This window comes from Acanthochromis polyacanthus, chromosome 14, assembly GCF_021347895.1.
Source record: "Acanthochromis polyacanthus isolate Apoly-LR-REF ecotype Palm Island chromosome 14, KAUST_Apoly_ChrSc, whole genome shotgun sequence".
NCBI classification, from domain to species: Eukaryota; Metazoa; Chordata; class Actinopteri; family Pomacentridae; genus Acanthochromis; species Acanthochromis polyacanthus.
In genome coordinates this window covers 11,267,796-11,282,096 of record NC_067126.1, presented here as the reverse complement: position 1 = coordinate 11,282,096, position 14,301 = coordinate 11,267,796, and the positions used below count along the sequence as shown (strand labels likewise).

Below are 14,301 nucleotides of genomic sequence, written 5' to 3'. Positions count from 1 at the left end.
AAAAACTGTTCTCACCATGGCTGGAAGGGCAAAGAACTCATCTTTGATCTTCCTCAAGTCGTTGACTGACAGGATGCTTTTATTTCCGAAGTCAACGTACTGGACCTCCACTTTTCTTTCCCCTGGATGACCTACACACAGACACAAATTTACAGCTTTAGATTTAGCTTAATGTACTGCAAACCTTTTCCTCTTATCTCTTAAAATTTGTTAATTTAAACTTGAAATGTTCTGTTATCTGCTGATTTTAAATACTGATAATGAAAGAGTTAGTTCAAGATCCATAAGAAATAATGCCACATGTAAACAAAAAAGATTTTAACAATAAAACAAGTGTAAAACAGTTATTAGCATACAAAAATGGCATTGCACAGATCATCATTTGCACCCAAAGTTAATTTTTTTTATTCAACCCAGACTGTAAGCACCTCAAAGAAACTATTTCATGTAACTTGATTCAAGATGGTCTTCCAATCAAATTTCAGGATCACCCTTCTACTGCAAATTCAGGTAGGACGGAAAGTCTAATTCAAAATTGTAAAATTAGGCACAGATTTTCTGGGTTGGCATTAAGTGACTCAAAGATCCTACAAAAAGACAAGAGGTTCTAACATAAGTCTGAGATGCACATAAACACAGACACACTCTCACAAAAATGGTCAGTGAATACATTTATATGCCATCAATATTTGGGTTAAGGTCAATATTCCGGTTTCTGAAACATTTGGAATAACCCGTTTACATGTCTAAATAGACAGTTACTCCTGTTGTGTTATGCTGTGCTGACGCTGTGTGGCGCCGCGTCTGGGTTTCGCCATGTCGGTTTACCTATGTCGGTTTACCTCTCCTTGTATATTTCCGGTGGGTCGCGCGCCACACACGGCATACAAGTAGTTGCCGTACTCAAAAGACCAAGATTCCTTTCGGATGAAACGTGCGCAGAACGAAAACTAATGTTTCTTTCTATGGAGATATTCTGATGTGCGTTTATATGACGAGATATTCGGGTTAGAAAAGGAGTAACCCAGGGGTCTTATTCGGGTTTTTAAAAACCGGAATATGAGCATATTCGGGTTTTTGCGGGTGTTTACATTGCCGTACGCAACCGGGTTATTGCCAATATTTCGGTTAAGAAAAGGTTGTTGACTGCATAGAAACGTAGCCACTGTGTTGCTGGCTCGCTTACAGCCAGCTGGGGGATCTCAAAGTTAATATTCAGATACCAACACAATGACCGAATATTTGGATATTCGGTTCTATTCCTAGTATTCAAACTGCAACTTGTTCATACACACACATCCTCACCTATGACCTGAGCTCTGTACCACGACTTGTCGTCAAAGCGAGCCACACAGGCCTGTCCTATCACAGGGCAGTAGATGTTGAGCTTGCCTTGTTCGACCACTGTTGTTTCATCGTAGCATTCCTGAAGCTTCGCTGAGAGCAACAAGGACTCCATGTTATCAACCTGGTGGGGTGTAGGGAGATAGATACGGACAAATTTAAAGGATAGAGAGATTAAATTAAAACAAACAGATAAAGTTAATCTTGTTTTTGTTAGACCTACTGACCTTCTTAAGCACACAAAGTTTTTTCTATTCCTAATTTAAATTGCACTGCTTGCCTTGGACACTTGTTCAAACATATTACACATTTTTTTTTTCATGTTCACGATTACTACCAGCTGCATGTAGAAGTCACCAGGACTGTTTATGTGGGAAACCACAGCATTGAGCTCCGTGTTGATCTTGGGATAGACAGGTGGGTAGTACAACAGAGGACTCCTGCCCAGAGTCACAGGGGAATAAAACCTGTTTAGAAAAACACCTGGTTAGGGTACTTCAATAGTAGGGCATTGCATTCAGAAAATTCCAAATTCTGATTATTTTAATTCTCAATAAACTCTATGCTATGAGATATGATATTGCTGGTAGCTTGCACAAGCATGTGTACCTGGCCACCTCAATGAAAACAAGGTACTGTCTGATAGAGATGGGCACATCACTGGACTGGTCCATAGCAGCTTTCTTCAGGTCCACCAGCAAAGAATCTCGGTCTTGACCCAAAGCCCGCATAACCACTGCTGCAGAACCAACCACATTGCGGAATTCAGCCTGTGCTTCTTTACTCCAGCCCCTCGTCTGCACACACACACAAAAAATTCCTGTTTGCAAAGAGAAAAATCTTAACAGTCAAAACCGAACCAGAGAAAGCACTCTTTCAGTGGTATTATCACAAAATATTAGAACATACAACATCTGATTGTTTCATTTATCAGGGAGGAAGCGACTGACTGTGCCAGTGAGGAGGAAAATTTACTACTTTCCATCACTAGGGGGAACGCATTAGGTCCCCAAAGCCAACTGGAGAAGCACTAAAACAGCCTATTTATCATCATACAACACGCACACTCTCAAAAATGCTTGGCTAAGCTGTGGGAGGCATTTTGCTGACAGGACTTGGGTCCACTTGTCCCCTTTGAGGGAAGGGTCACCGCAAACTAGTGATGAAATACTTCTATCCTTATCAGCGTAATCTCCTTCAAAATGATAATGCCCTCATTCACAAGGCATGAGGGGTCACTGAATAGAAAATGATGTGAATGACATGCTGTGGCCTTCAGTCACCAGGTTCTGACCAAAATTAACACTTATAGGAGATTTTGGACTGATATGTAAGACAGTGTTTATATCCCCATCAACAAAACACCAAACAGAGGAAATATCTTGAGGAAGAATGTTGCTCCATCTTCCCAAAGTTCCAGAGACTTGGAGAATGAGAAGCTCTGAAGCTTGTTTTGGCAACACTAAGGCACTTTATATTAGTATTTACTTTTATCTGACACATCTTTATCTGTGAGTGTTACAAGTATATGAACCTTGGCTTTCAGTATCTGCTGTAAACCCCTTTGTACAACAATAATTAAAAATAGCTGTTCTCAATAACTGCCCAGCCTTGCACATCAACAAGAAGTTTTTCTATGTGGAGGAATTTTAAGTTTTCCCTTCATACAGAGGAACAACTCAGTGTTGTTAGTGGGTTACTTAAATGCTCGCTTGAGATCTTTCCACAACATTTCTATTGGATTAAGGTCCGAAGTTTCACTTGGCCACTACAAATCATTAACTTTATCCTTCTTTAACCATTCTTTGAAGAACCACTTGTATGCTTAGGATTGTTGTTTGTTGCATGATTTTCTCTTGAGTTTCAGAATCTCACCAACTTCAGTGGATGAGAAAATTGATTTCAAGGCTACAGTGGTGGACCCTTACATACTCACTGATGCACAAACTAAAACGCTGGCCATACACAGCACACAAGCATGTTTTGCTTGTGTTTTCTGAAACGGTGCTGTGTTTGTAACTTGAGGGCAGATGTGATAGCTTTTGGCCTTTATTTACCTTCAGAGAGAGAGACATGTTTTAGCGTTTATTATCGTATCTTTTATGAACCTCAGTGGTCTTACCAGGTCGTATGGGACCAGGTCTTTTAGTGAACATCTTATGGCCTGAGGAGCAAAGCAACCCAGCTCCAACTTCACTGCCTCGTCCACTTTCCTCAGGTGGTTGTCCACAGCCTTCAGTGAGGTCTCAGTGGCCTCCTCTTCTCTGGAAAAGTGTCAGACAAGAGCAGAGAATGCAATGCAGTAACAAAAAAGGCCTTACAGTTATTCAAAAATCACTGCAACTTCTTCAGTGTAGCAGGCATCAGCCACAAACCCAATCAAAATACATCAGTGGAATAATACATTTAAACTGACGATTTGCATCTTTCAGTTATTAAGATAAAGCAGTGAAACAATCCTGTTCTAGTGATGACTGATATGGTCAAAAAATATAAAATTCAAATTCAGCTAGCAAAACAAATGCTGTTCAAGAACAAAAAGAAACACTGCCTTGTGTGTACATCCAATCTTGAACTGTGGTATTTTAAATGTGAAATGTCTTTGCTTCATCATTTATTTTTTTTTAGAAATATGTGAAAAATTTAGTTTTCTAATCAAATCATCCTTGAATCAGAGTGGACATTCAAGTCAGATTCAACGAAATTTCCTTAAGGCGCTCCTGATTTATTGTATTCACAAGAATATGACTCTCGTGAGGTCACAGTGACTTTGAATTTTTACCACAAAAACCGTATCAGTTCCTCCTTGAGTTCAGGTTACTGTAGTATATTTGAAGAACTTCCCTCAAGGCACTCTTGAGGATACACTCACAAGAGTTGGACAGACGGACAATCTAAAAACACCATGTCTTCTGCCTCAGCTGTCACAGAGACAAAAGTGTGATACTACAAAAGCTATTATGCTGAAAAGAATATGTAGTAACAACAAGGCAGTACCTTGGATCAGCAAGGGTTCTAGAAAGGTTCTGGTCAAATTTGACTCGATTTATATGGAGCATGTCACTATAAATCTGTTTCTCAGCTTGCTGGAGATGCAAGGCTCCATTTTCAAACTGTGGGAAGCGGCAATACGTCTACCTCCTGTTGCATTTATATGTATACCTCGGTATGGTGATGCTGATTGTGAACCCAGAGTCAAGAAGAAAAACTCGGATCCCCTTAAGCTGGGTGACTGGGCAGGTTCTTACAGCCTCCGTACAGCCATTCTGCAGGACTTCAACAACACTGGCCCGGCACCAGAGATCCTTCCACTTCACAAAGATCACAGAGCCTGTAGAAGTGCAGAGGAACAAAGGCTGTTTATCAAACCTGCAAAGTATGTTTCCCTCCAGTTGGACATAATGGAAGTGGACAGAAAGGAGTAGAACAACACTATCTAACAGTCTGTTAATATGGACAAGTACAAATATTACATGCACTTTGTAATGAGTCATTCCAAATTTTTGGTTTACATGATGAAGGCAGCAGAAATTATGTCAATCAATACAAAATAGTTAACAATACATTAACAACATCAACTGTAATTCATTCAATTTAGTGACAGTAAGAAAAATTCTCTGTATCCATCCTTTTGAGGAACAAAGGATGCACACACCAATTTCCACCATGTCCCTCGAAGTGAAGCGACAACTATCTATGCCGCAGAAGTGGTGGATTTTCTTAGAAAGGTTCTCGATTTCTCTCTTCTCGGCCACATAGCGGACATAAAAGTGACTTGGATTCACAATGTGGGTTACCACCACCCACTGGCTGACTGCAAAATAGGATTGAGGAGAATGGGAAATGCTGGATAAAGTTTTAAGAGCAGACATTAGTGAAGCGAACGACAGTACAGAAGGAGGTGATGGAGAACAGAGGAAGTGTTGTACCAAAGTCAGCCGAGAGTCACTGAGCTAAACAGAAATATCTAAATATTACCAACCTTTCTTCAGAATAGATTCGCGTGGCGAATATTCGGATACCAAAATTAATATCCAGATACCGCCGTAGCGAACGAATATTCGGATATTCGGGTCCAGCCCTAATCCTAACTTTATTATGTTACACATTAATTTGGAGTTCTTGCTACAACTAGCTCTAGTGGTGCTGTTTCTATAAAGGTGCAAGACTTTATATTGCAGTAAAAATGAGCCCACAGACGATTCTGTTTTCAAGAAGTGGTCATGCAAAAACATAAAATAAGGCCTGTCTTATGTTCAAGCTGACATAAATTACAGAATTGCCTCCCCCTACCACTTCTCTTATAGCGAGGAAACAGGTTCTTTTTTCTCTTCTGCTTTCTCCATTTGTCACTGGCCAGCTGAGGGCCAGTGGGAGGCAGAGCTGCAGAATGACATAAAAGATTTAAGAAAAACGTCACATCTTTTCTTCTTTCTGCATTGAGATCTGACAATATTTTAGAAAAAGCAAAGTCAAAAGTGGATAGATAATGAAGCTACACAAACCTTGCCCTTGCTCCTCATCTAAAAGCTCCTCAATTATTACATCCGGGCTTGAAAGGTCTGATGCTGAGCTGTGGCCAGAAAGGTTGGACCTGCGACAAGGTCTTGGGCTTGTAGAGGAGCCTCGGGATGGTGGACTGTTAGTTCCTGGGCTTTTCCGGCCCTGTTTTTGTGGAGTACAGAGCTTGTTGGGACTGGTTGACATGTATGTGCTGTTATTGCCCTCTGCACCTTTACAAGGGGACTTTCCGTTGGAGCTGTCCAGCTGGTAGCCTACAGGTGACGACTCAGACAGGCTAAAAGGTAACAAGAAGAGTAGGTTGGTTTAAATATTGTCAAAAATGTGAGTTAACAAATGCTATAGTTAGCAAAGTACTTACAGAACAGTTATCATGAGGTGCAGTATTTTCCAAATCAGACAATATTTTCAATACAATTTCAGTTTAAAATATTGATAAATATTATAGTAACACATCTGGTACAAAAGCAAGAGCATCATCTATTCCAAAGAAAATTGCGATGATACACATCATCTTTGCAGATTTAAGGTTTCTTTTGTTGTGCTTACAGGCATAATATTTGACTAAGTGTTTTTGCAATTCCGGTCACTCTTTTAAACAGAAACCAAATAAACGTATCAGTGAAATACTGGATAACAGGGACAAGCTTGAAAGAGAGAAGATCAGAACTCACTGCTCTGCATTGCTGACTTCCATCTTCAGACACAATGCCAAACTGCGGTTCAGACTCTCTGACTGGAAAATACAGCTAGAACACAAGCAGACATGCCCAAATTCAACATCTGTAGTCCAAGACAAAGACTGTCACTTATTTTGTCTCCTATGCTTTATGCACCTACAGAATAAAGAAATTTACAAGGCACAGAAAATGAGGATTGGCACTGAATCCATCTATCCTCTATTTTGGCAGCTGTAATGAGATCGAGTACAATTTCCAATTAGTCATCTACTGCAGTATCTGATACAGCAGGAAAACAGTTCTCAACTGTTATTTATCTGTACAATGCACATACTGATAAAAGCAGAACTAGCACTTATCTGAGCAAGGCTTATGGAGGACGCGTCATCCTTTTTGGGTTTTTCCTTTGTCGATTTTGACATTATACAAAAACCTAAATGGAACAGTTGTTTAAAAAAAAAAAGCTTCCTGCCCATCAAAATCCCAGGCTTCAGTCTGTTCTGGGCACCTCGTTTGTAATGTAACATCTGTACAAATATGTGTATATCCATCGTGTCATATCTGTGCACGTAAAAGGTATACATAGCCCTTACTATGGCTTTATTTCTATTCTCAATGTACTTTTGCATTTCCTGTCTTGTTTTCTACTATGCATCACAGGAATGTAGCTGCTGTAATATGTGAATTTTTTGGGGAAGGATCAATAAGGTTGATCCTACTGCTACTCCCCCATTGATAATCATAAAGAGGCGTCCTTTCCATAGTCTTTGGTGCTAAGACTGTAGCTAAATGAAAATTTGAATGAAGAACACAAAAAAAATATGTGAACTCGAACTACTATTGTTTGTGTTCTCAGATTCCAGGGCTGCTGGAAGTCTGCTTCCAGAACAGCAGCTTCCATAAGATTAACCTGGTAATGTGCATTTACCCCCTTTACACTCAAAGTTAAAACACACACAAACAAAGATCAGGCTTAAAATGACAAACCTCATTCCAGAGCCCACAGTGACACATTTCATATCGAACAACTGTTTATCCACAGGAGCCTGCAGAGTCTCCAGAACCTATCACAGACAAGAAGCAGAATTCAGCAATAAGTCCATTTTGTATTGTAGTGTGTATTTTGCCTGACTTGGCTGGGTGAGAGGAGGATGTTGGCCAAGTTCACATCCATCGTAGACAATCCCTCTCACCCACTGCATGTGACCATGGGGGCTTTAAGCAGCTCCTTCAGCAGCAGAATGAGACATCCACTTTGCAAGGAGCACTATTGCAGGTCATTCATACTATCTGCTGTAAGACTGTACAACATCAGCATCACTGGCTGATAGGGGTGTAACGGTACACGTATTTGTACCGAAACGTTTTGTACAGGCCCTTTCGGTTCAGTACAGAGGTGTACCGCGGTACGAAAATTTTAAGACTATTAAGAATGGCCAATGTACAGAATTGTTTTAATTGCGAAACCTAAAACTTTGTAGTGCCCACAGTTGTGGTGGACCTTCTCTGGCTCACACAGTCCCACAGTATTGCGGAACTAAAAACAAGTAGGATTTTCCAGTGAACCACAGGATGTGACAGACCGTTATTCTCCTGCCGGTGCTTCATGGCTAATGCTAGCAACAACGATAAGAAGCTAGAGCTGGAAGACGCTCCGGCGAAATTAAAATCACCCGTTTGGGATCACTTTGGTTTCCCAGTGAAGTACGAAAAACAAATGGACAAGATGAAAGTGATGGAGAAATAGCCCACATATTGTCACTACCTTTACATGTCACCAGACTCATGTTTTGCTACTGTCTGCCATACCCCCGTCTTACTTCCTGTTACCCAATTTCCCTTTTGTTCTGTTGTTTTACCCTCGAGTGACATTTACTTACAACCCCCTCCCAACCCTTTTTGTCCATCCTCTGAGACGTCCGTTTTGTCTTATCCTCTGTATTTGCATACAGCCCCTCCCTACCCTTTGATCCATCTTCTGACATTCCTATAAAATGTGTGCCCTAAAAATGTTCTGGGTCGGCTTACCTTCACAGGCTCATGCTCTGTGTTGGTAAGCCCACCGTATGCCAGAATACCAATAAACACCCCACTACAGCAAACTTTGCAGAACCAAGAGTGAAATTTCCTCAACAAAAGCCATATGCTGACACTGTGAAGTGGTCCTCAACCAAAAAAAAAAGTAATGCTAAATATTGGAAAGCATTGACACATAAGTCCGGTATATTCGCCGCTGACATCAACAGAATGGCAGCCTTTTCTCGCCGTGGATGAAGACAGCAGGCACATCCCTGTTGGTCGGTAACACTCAGTTCTCGTATGACATCCCGTGAGTTCGTGTTTCAAATGTCGGTCATTCCGATTGGCGAACAACGAGCATGGCGGACAAGAAGCGGCAGCACTCCATCGTTTCGTTTTTTGGGGCTACAAGCCAGTGGCGGTTTTTCATGGAGGCCAAGGGAAGCCTGGCTTCCCCAAAAAATATGCAAGAAAGAAAAAATATAAATCTTCACCACTATGTATTTTATGTTTTATATTTTTGTCATTCCTTGTTGTCAAAACACTACATCAGGCATTTCTGCTTTGTGAGGAGCAAAACAGCGCCCCTCTTGTCAAGCTCTTTTTGTGCATTACACTACGTCTCTCATGCCCTCTGCGCTGTCTGTTCAGAGGCCTGCTTCGCGTTGCCTCCCTTAGAGAAAAAAACAGCCCGTATTAGCCAATCAGATTGAAGCAAGGCTCATCGCTTAATGGTTGCTGCATCATTAAAAAAACATAAGGGAGGCCAGATCAAATCTGGCTTCCAACCAATCACAAACTGTGATGAACAATACCCACACTAATGCAGCTGTTCCGCCAGGCGCCAGCAAGCCCACACAGCAAGTATAGCCATCAAGCTAGCCAGAGAATGGATGGTGACAGGGACCTTGAGTTTCTTGTAAAAAAATGACTTCACAAAACTTCCTTTTGAAGTTCAACTACAAGTCAAAAGGGACGGTAGGCCAACTCCAAAGCTCAATCTAACTAAGTGTAGAGCTAATGGAAAAGCTCGCTCTTTTTGTCAAGCTAACTATGCCAGAAACGAGTGGCTAACGGGAAGTGCCAAGCTTAACCGGCTTTTCTGCTGGCCATGTCTCCTATTTGAACGGTCTACCAGCTCCCTGAACAACCCCTGGAGCACTTAACCTCTTTTTTTTCACTAAAATGAATGAGAAGTCGTTAGAATAAAGGTACTGTAACAGTAGGCTGATTTTTTTACATGAAAATAACAGTTAAAACACAGAATCTAATTTGTTGTTCACACTGGCTTCCTCAGTAATTTTGGTCACGGGCCGCCACTGCTAAAAGCAGGTGTGTATCACAGACATATGTCAAATTAAGTATCAAAACTATCGCATGTCATCAAAATAAAGTGAGCAACGCAGTGTAGGCATCGATCTCGCTTCCTTTACTGAGTTTGCTTACCGTTTTGTTGTCCGCGGCGATACAAATTGACAGTGACTGCAAAAATGGCTCCAGTTAAAACATTTAGGCACGACAAAACCTGTTCTCACGAACGAGACAAATGATTTCAACGGAATATAAAGTTCCTAGTTTCTTTTGATAAAATGATTTATAGAGTGCCCAAAATTATATCATTCAATGGCAAAACAAATTCTGTGTTCAAATTCTAGTTCTGTGTTCAAAAAAGTAACAGTTTTGAAAACAGAACTAACTCCTTCAGAAAACCAGTTGTTAACCCAGAGTTGAAGTTTTCTTTCACATTTTTAAGTAAAATGAAGGTCATGACATAACCTTTTTATTATAAATAAAAATGAAGTGGGAATTTGGTACCTAACATGTAGTTATTTTTAGAAAAAAAGTAAAAGTCAACACTTGATTCCAGATTCAAGTCTTTTGTCGTCTTTTTCAAATTTGTAATAAGAACTGATGTGGCATTTTGGAATGGCTTGTGGAAATCTGACCAGAATATAATAGACTGGACTAGTTGACATGTTTTGATCGCAAGGACAAGTGGGTTTATATTTGTCATATTTTCTCCCTATCACTAATTTTTAGAAAAGAAACATGAAAATTTTATTTAATTTAGTTTTTGGAAATGGCTACAAATACAACAAATGTGCTCCAAATTGTGCCAGAATGCCCCATTTTGCATCTTGATTTTCAAAATTTTTCCGGGGGGGCATGCCCCCGGACCCCCCTAGTTGCTTCGCGCGTCCGCCGCAACCCACCACCTCACAGCCATTCCAACCCAGGGGAAATGCTGAAATGGTGTTGTTTTTTTAAAAAAGCAATTACGTTAAGATATATTTCCTATTATGAAGTTCTTTCTTGTCCACACTTTGGCCAGAAAGTCATACCAGCTCTTTTATCAGCAGTTTTTTTTCACATTTCCCCCTTAAATGAGAACCGAACCAAACCGTGACTTTCGTACCAAAATTTGTACGGAACCGTGATTTTTGTGTACTGCTACACCCCTACTGGTTGATGATAACATAAACTAGCTTATGTCATATGATCAGCATCATCTCAAACCATAATAAAATTTGCACAGCAATTTTTGCACTGTTGCATTTTACACTTCTTCTATTCAAAAAGCTACTTTAAATTGCTGCTGTTTACAGTCCATTAATACTGTATTTATTCATTTTTATTTTTCATCCTTGTAGATATTGTACATATTGTTATTATGTTTATTGTTGCTGCAAACATGTTGCTACCATAACAATTTCAATTTCTCCTGGTGTTTAATTATCTTGTCTTATTAGGTTTAAGTACCAGTGTGCAGGTTTTAGTGACACCTAGCGGTGAGGTCGTAGATGACAACCGCCTGAATATTCTTTGGTTGCACCTATTTTTCCAAGTGTTTAGAGTATGTCACAGTGGCCCCTTCTGGAGCCAGTGATTTATGCATTCAAGGAAGATTTCAACTGATGTATTATTCAGGGTCGATGTCAACACAGATTACTAGTAATCAAGGGGATTAGTAATCAAAATTAAATCTTTTGTCAAATTGTAGAATAACAAAAAACTGTGGTGCAATGGAGGTTATTTCTGCTTTACATATTTTACGTTTTATTCTTAACAGAGAATTTTTCAGCATTTATACTTTAGTGTTCATAGAGTGTTATTTTTGACATAGATTTTCAAGAGCACAGTGTTAATTACGGGCAGAGAGAAGCTACCACATCACAGACAAAGCAGCACAATGAATTTTTCTAAAAAGATGGCAACAGTAATAATCAGAAAATTGCTGCATACCAAATCAGATACTGGTCCTTTAAATTAGATATGTTGGAAAATGTTTAAAAAAAAAAAAAAAAAAAAAACTCATGTAGGAGCCAATGAGCTCGATTATTATAAATAGGAACCAATCTTTATCCGGGCAGGTGTTCCGCCCGGAAGGATAAAACAGTTTTGACCGCCGCCGCCGCCGCCGTCGTTGAAAGGCCGGTAACAATGAAATGTTTGTACATACAAAAGCTGTTGGACTATACTTATTTGGAGTAATAAACGCAGGTTATTGGAACCGCAAGCATTGGTCTCGGCTCTCTTCATCAGACGCGGTAAAGTTGTCGGCGTGTCAACTATTTACATCCTGGTGAAGCACCTCAGGGGCTTCAAGCATTGGCTTAGCCTCTACAACTCAGATGGTACCTGCATTTACTCAGTAATAGATGTAAATTATCAGACTGTGGGATGTGAAAAGAAATATCTGTTGGGATGTACTGTATGTACTCATGACATTTCATACCTTATCCAGTGTGCAGTACTTCTCCAGGAAGGGGCTGCGGCGTACTTCTCTGGCCATCTGCATGGCGGTCTCCAGTGCTTTTATCCTCTCTTGGACATGGCACATCACAGCTTTGCTGGTGGAGTATTGGGACTCCAGTTCTGTCAGCTGACTGAACTGCACTTCCTTCCTGTTGACAAAGAAATTACAATCATCAAGATAGCTGTTGATTTACTCACTTTCAAAAACTTTAGAGCTTGCCAGACATTAGATCCTATTTGATTTGAAACTACATAAACCAGTTACTGTCCCTACCATTTTTGAACAGCATGTAAAGCCTTGTCTGTAGTCTGCTTGATCTCCATCTCCAATCGAGCTTTCTCTCTCATCACCTGTTTCTCGTGACGAGATGTCAGAGTCTGACCAAATGAAAAACATTAATTGAACACACCAGAAACACACACACAGAACAGCTCTTTGATGTTTCAATTTACTCTTTTTTTAAGATGTGTAAAATCCTGTTTTCCACTTCTTTAGAAAATGCACAATGTCAACGATCAAATTCTTACAGGTGGGTGTAGTTTTTTGATCTAGTGTGGTTTTCACCTCATAGACGTGTTCCAGCTGGGCAAGATTCTCTCCAGCTTGAGCCAACGCCTCATCCATCAGCTTCTCAGTCTTCTCAATATCAGCTGCCTAAAGAAAACATTACCAAAAATATTACTGTTCCCTTTAGACAGTGTAAAACACTGGCCACTACACCTTACATTCTGAACGAGTGAATTCAAGTCAAGGCCCAAATATAATCTGTACAGACAGTACATACAGTATAATGGAACATTAGATCCTGCCTCAGACTGATCCTGTCTCAGTGTTGGAAATAATTATTAATTATGAGTGCTAAATGAAGTTACTAATCCATCGAGGCATCCATCTTTTCTTTCTCAACAGTCAAAGGTAAGTCTATAATTTTTTTCTTGGTCAGTACTGAAAGCACATGACAATAAATAAGGATTTGCACATAAATTGACTTTCAAAAATGATAAATTCCATCACTGCACCAATCTCACCTCGTCATCTCCTTTTTTACTGAATTTACACTACTTACTAAAAGTTGACAAGTAGGAAATGGGCAGCAATTTACTCTTTTCTCTCTGAATTTAATTTTCATGCCAATAACTTTCACTTATGCACCTTAATGCCATTTCACATAACATGGTAGGGTAAACTTTCATGCCATAAGGAATAGGGGCCATAGCAAAGTGTGTTGTGCAATATAAAATGTGCAAACTATTAAATTAATTTGAACAAAGCAGGTTCAACATTGTGATATCTGACACAGTAACTTTTACATCCCATCAGCAACCCAAACATACCTGCTCCATATTCTCAGTATCGGCTTTAACATCTGGGGATGTTGATAATTTGTTCTTCCTGCGACTCTTTGATCTCTCGCAACGAAGGCTTAAAAAATGGAATCACCAAAGTATTTATCAAAGATTATCAAACTCATTCTCAAAAATGTGTTATACAGGGTGACACAAAAAAACGGGAACTTTTTAACAATCCAATAAAACCAAAAGTGATGGAAGAAAAATATTTTATTCATAGTAATTGAAACATTAATACATGCCATTTAAGAAACAATGGTGGAATTTTCTTTTTTTTTAAATTACTTCCTGTAGATGGCGTCCTCCTGTACGAATGCATTCTTGAAATCTGCTGTTCAGATTCCTCATTGACCACTGCAACATCTCAGCTGGGATACTGTGTGTACACTTTACTCTTGAGACAGCCCTAGGTAGATTTCAAGAATGCATTCGTACAGGAGGACACCATCTACAGGAAGTAATTTTCAAAAAAATGAAAATTCCATCATTGTTTCTTAAATGGCATGTTTTAAGGTTTCAATTACTATGAATAAATAATTTTTCTTCCATCACTCTTGGACTTATTGGATTGTTAAATAGTTCCCGTTTTTTGTGTCACCCTGTACATTTTGATTGCACAAGGAGAAGGCAA

General features: G+C 39.7%; 1 protein-coding gene across 1 annotated transcript in view; it reads right to left on the bottom strand.

Annotated features, from left to right (window-relative positions):
* The window catches only part of rnf17 (ring finger protein 17), a 28,868-nt gene extending 15,511 nt beyond the window's left edge, over positions 1-13,357 (bottom strand). The window contains exons 1-13 of the mRNA XM_051959412.1: positions 13,350-13,357; positions 12,301-12,469; positions 7,533-7,609; positions 6,540-6,614; positions 5,850-6,142; positions 5,638-5,727; positions 5,000-5,158; positions 4,507-4,675; positions 3,467-3,608; positions 1,954-2,141; positions 1,682-1,811; positions 1,306-1,468; positions 16-131 (exon numbers count right to left, since the gene is read on the bottom strand). Coding sequence (XP_051815372.1) covers positions 16-131; positions 1,306-1,468; positions 1,682-1,811; positions 1,954-2,141; positions 3,467-3,608; positions 4,507-4,675; positions 5,000-5,158; positions 5,638-5,727; positions 5,850-6,142; positions 6,540-6,614; positions 7,533-7,609; positions 12,301-12,469; positions 13,350-13,357 — 1,779 coding nt within the window. The remainder of the gene's footprint in view (positions 1-15; positions 132-1,305; positions 1,469-1,681; positions 1,812-1,953; positions 2,142-3,466; positions 3,609-4,506; positions 4,676-4,999; positions 5,159-5,637; positions 5,728-5,849; positions 6,143-6,539; positions 6,615-7,532; positions 7,610-12,300; positions 12,470-13,349) is intronic.
* Positions 13,358-14,301: the final 944 nt, after the last annotated feature.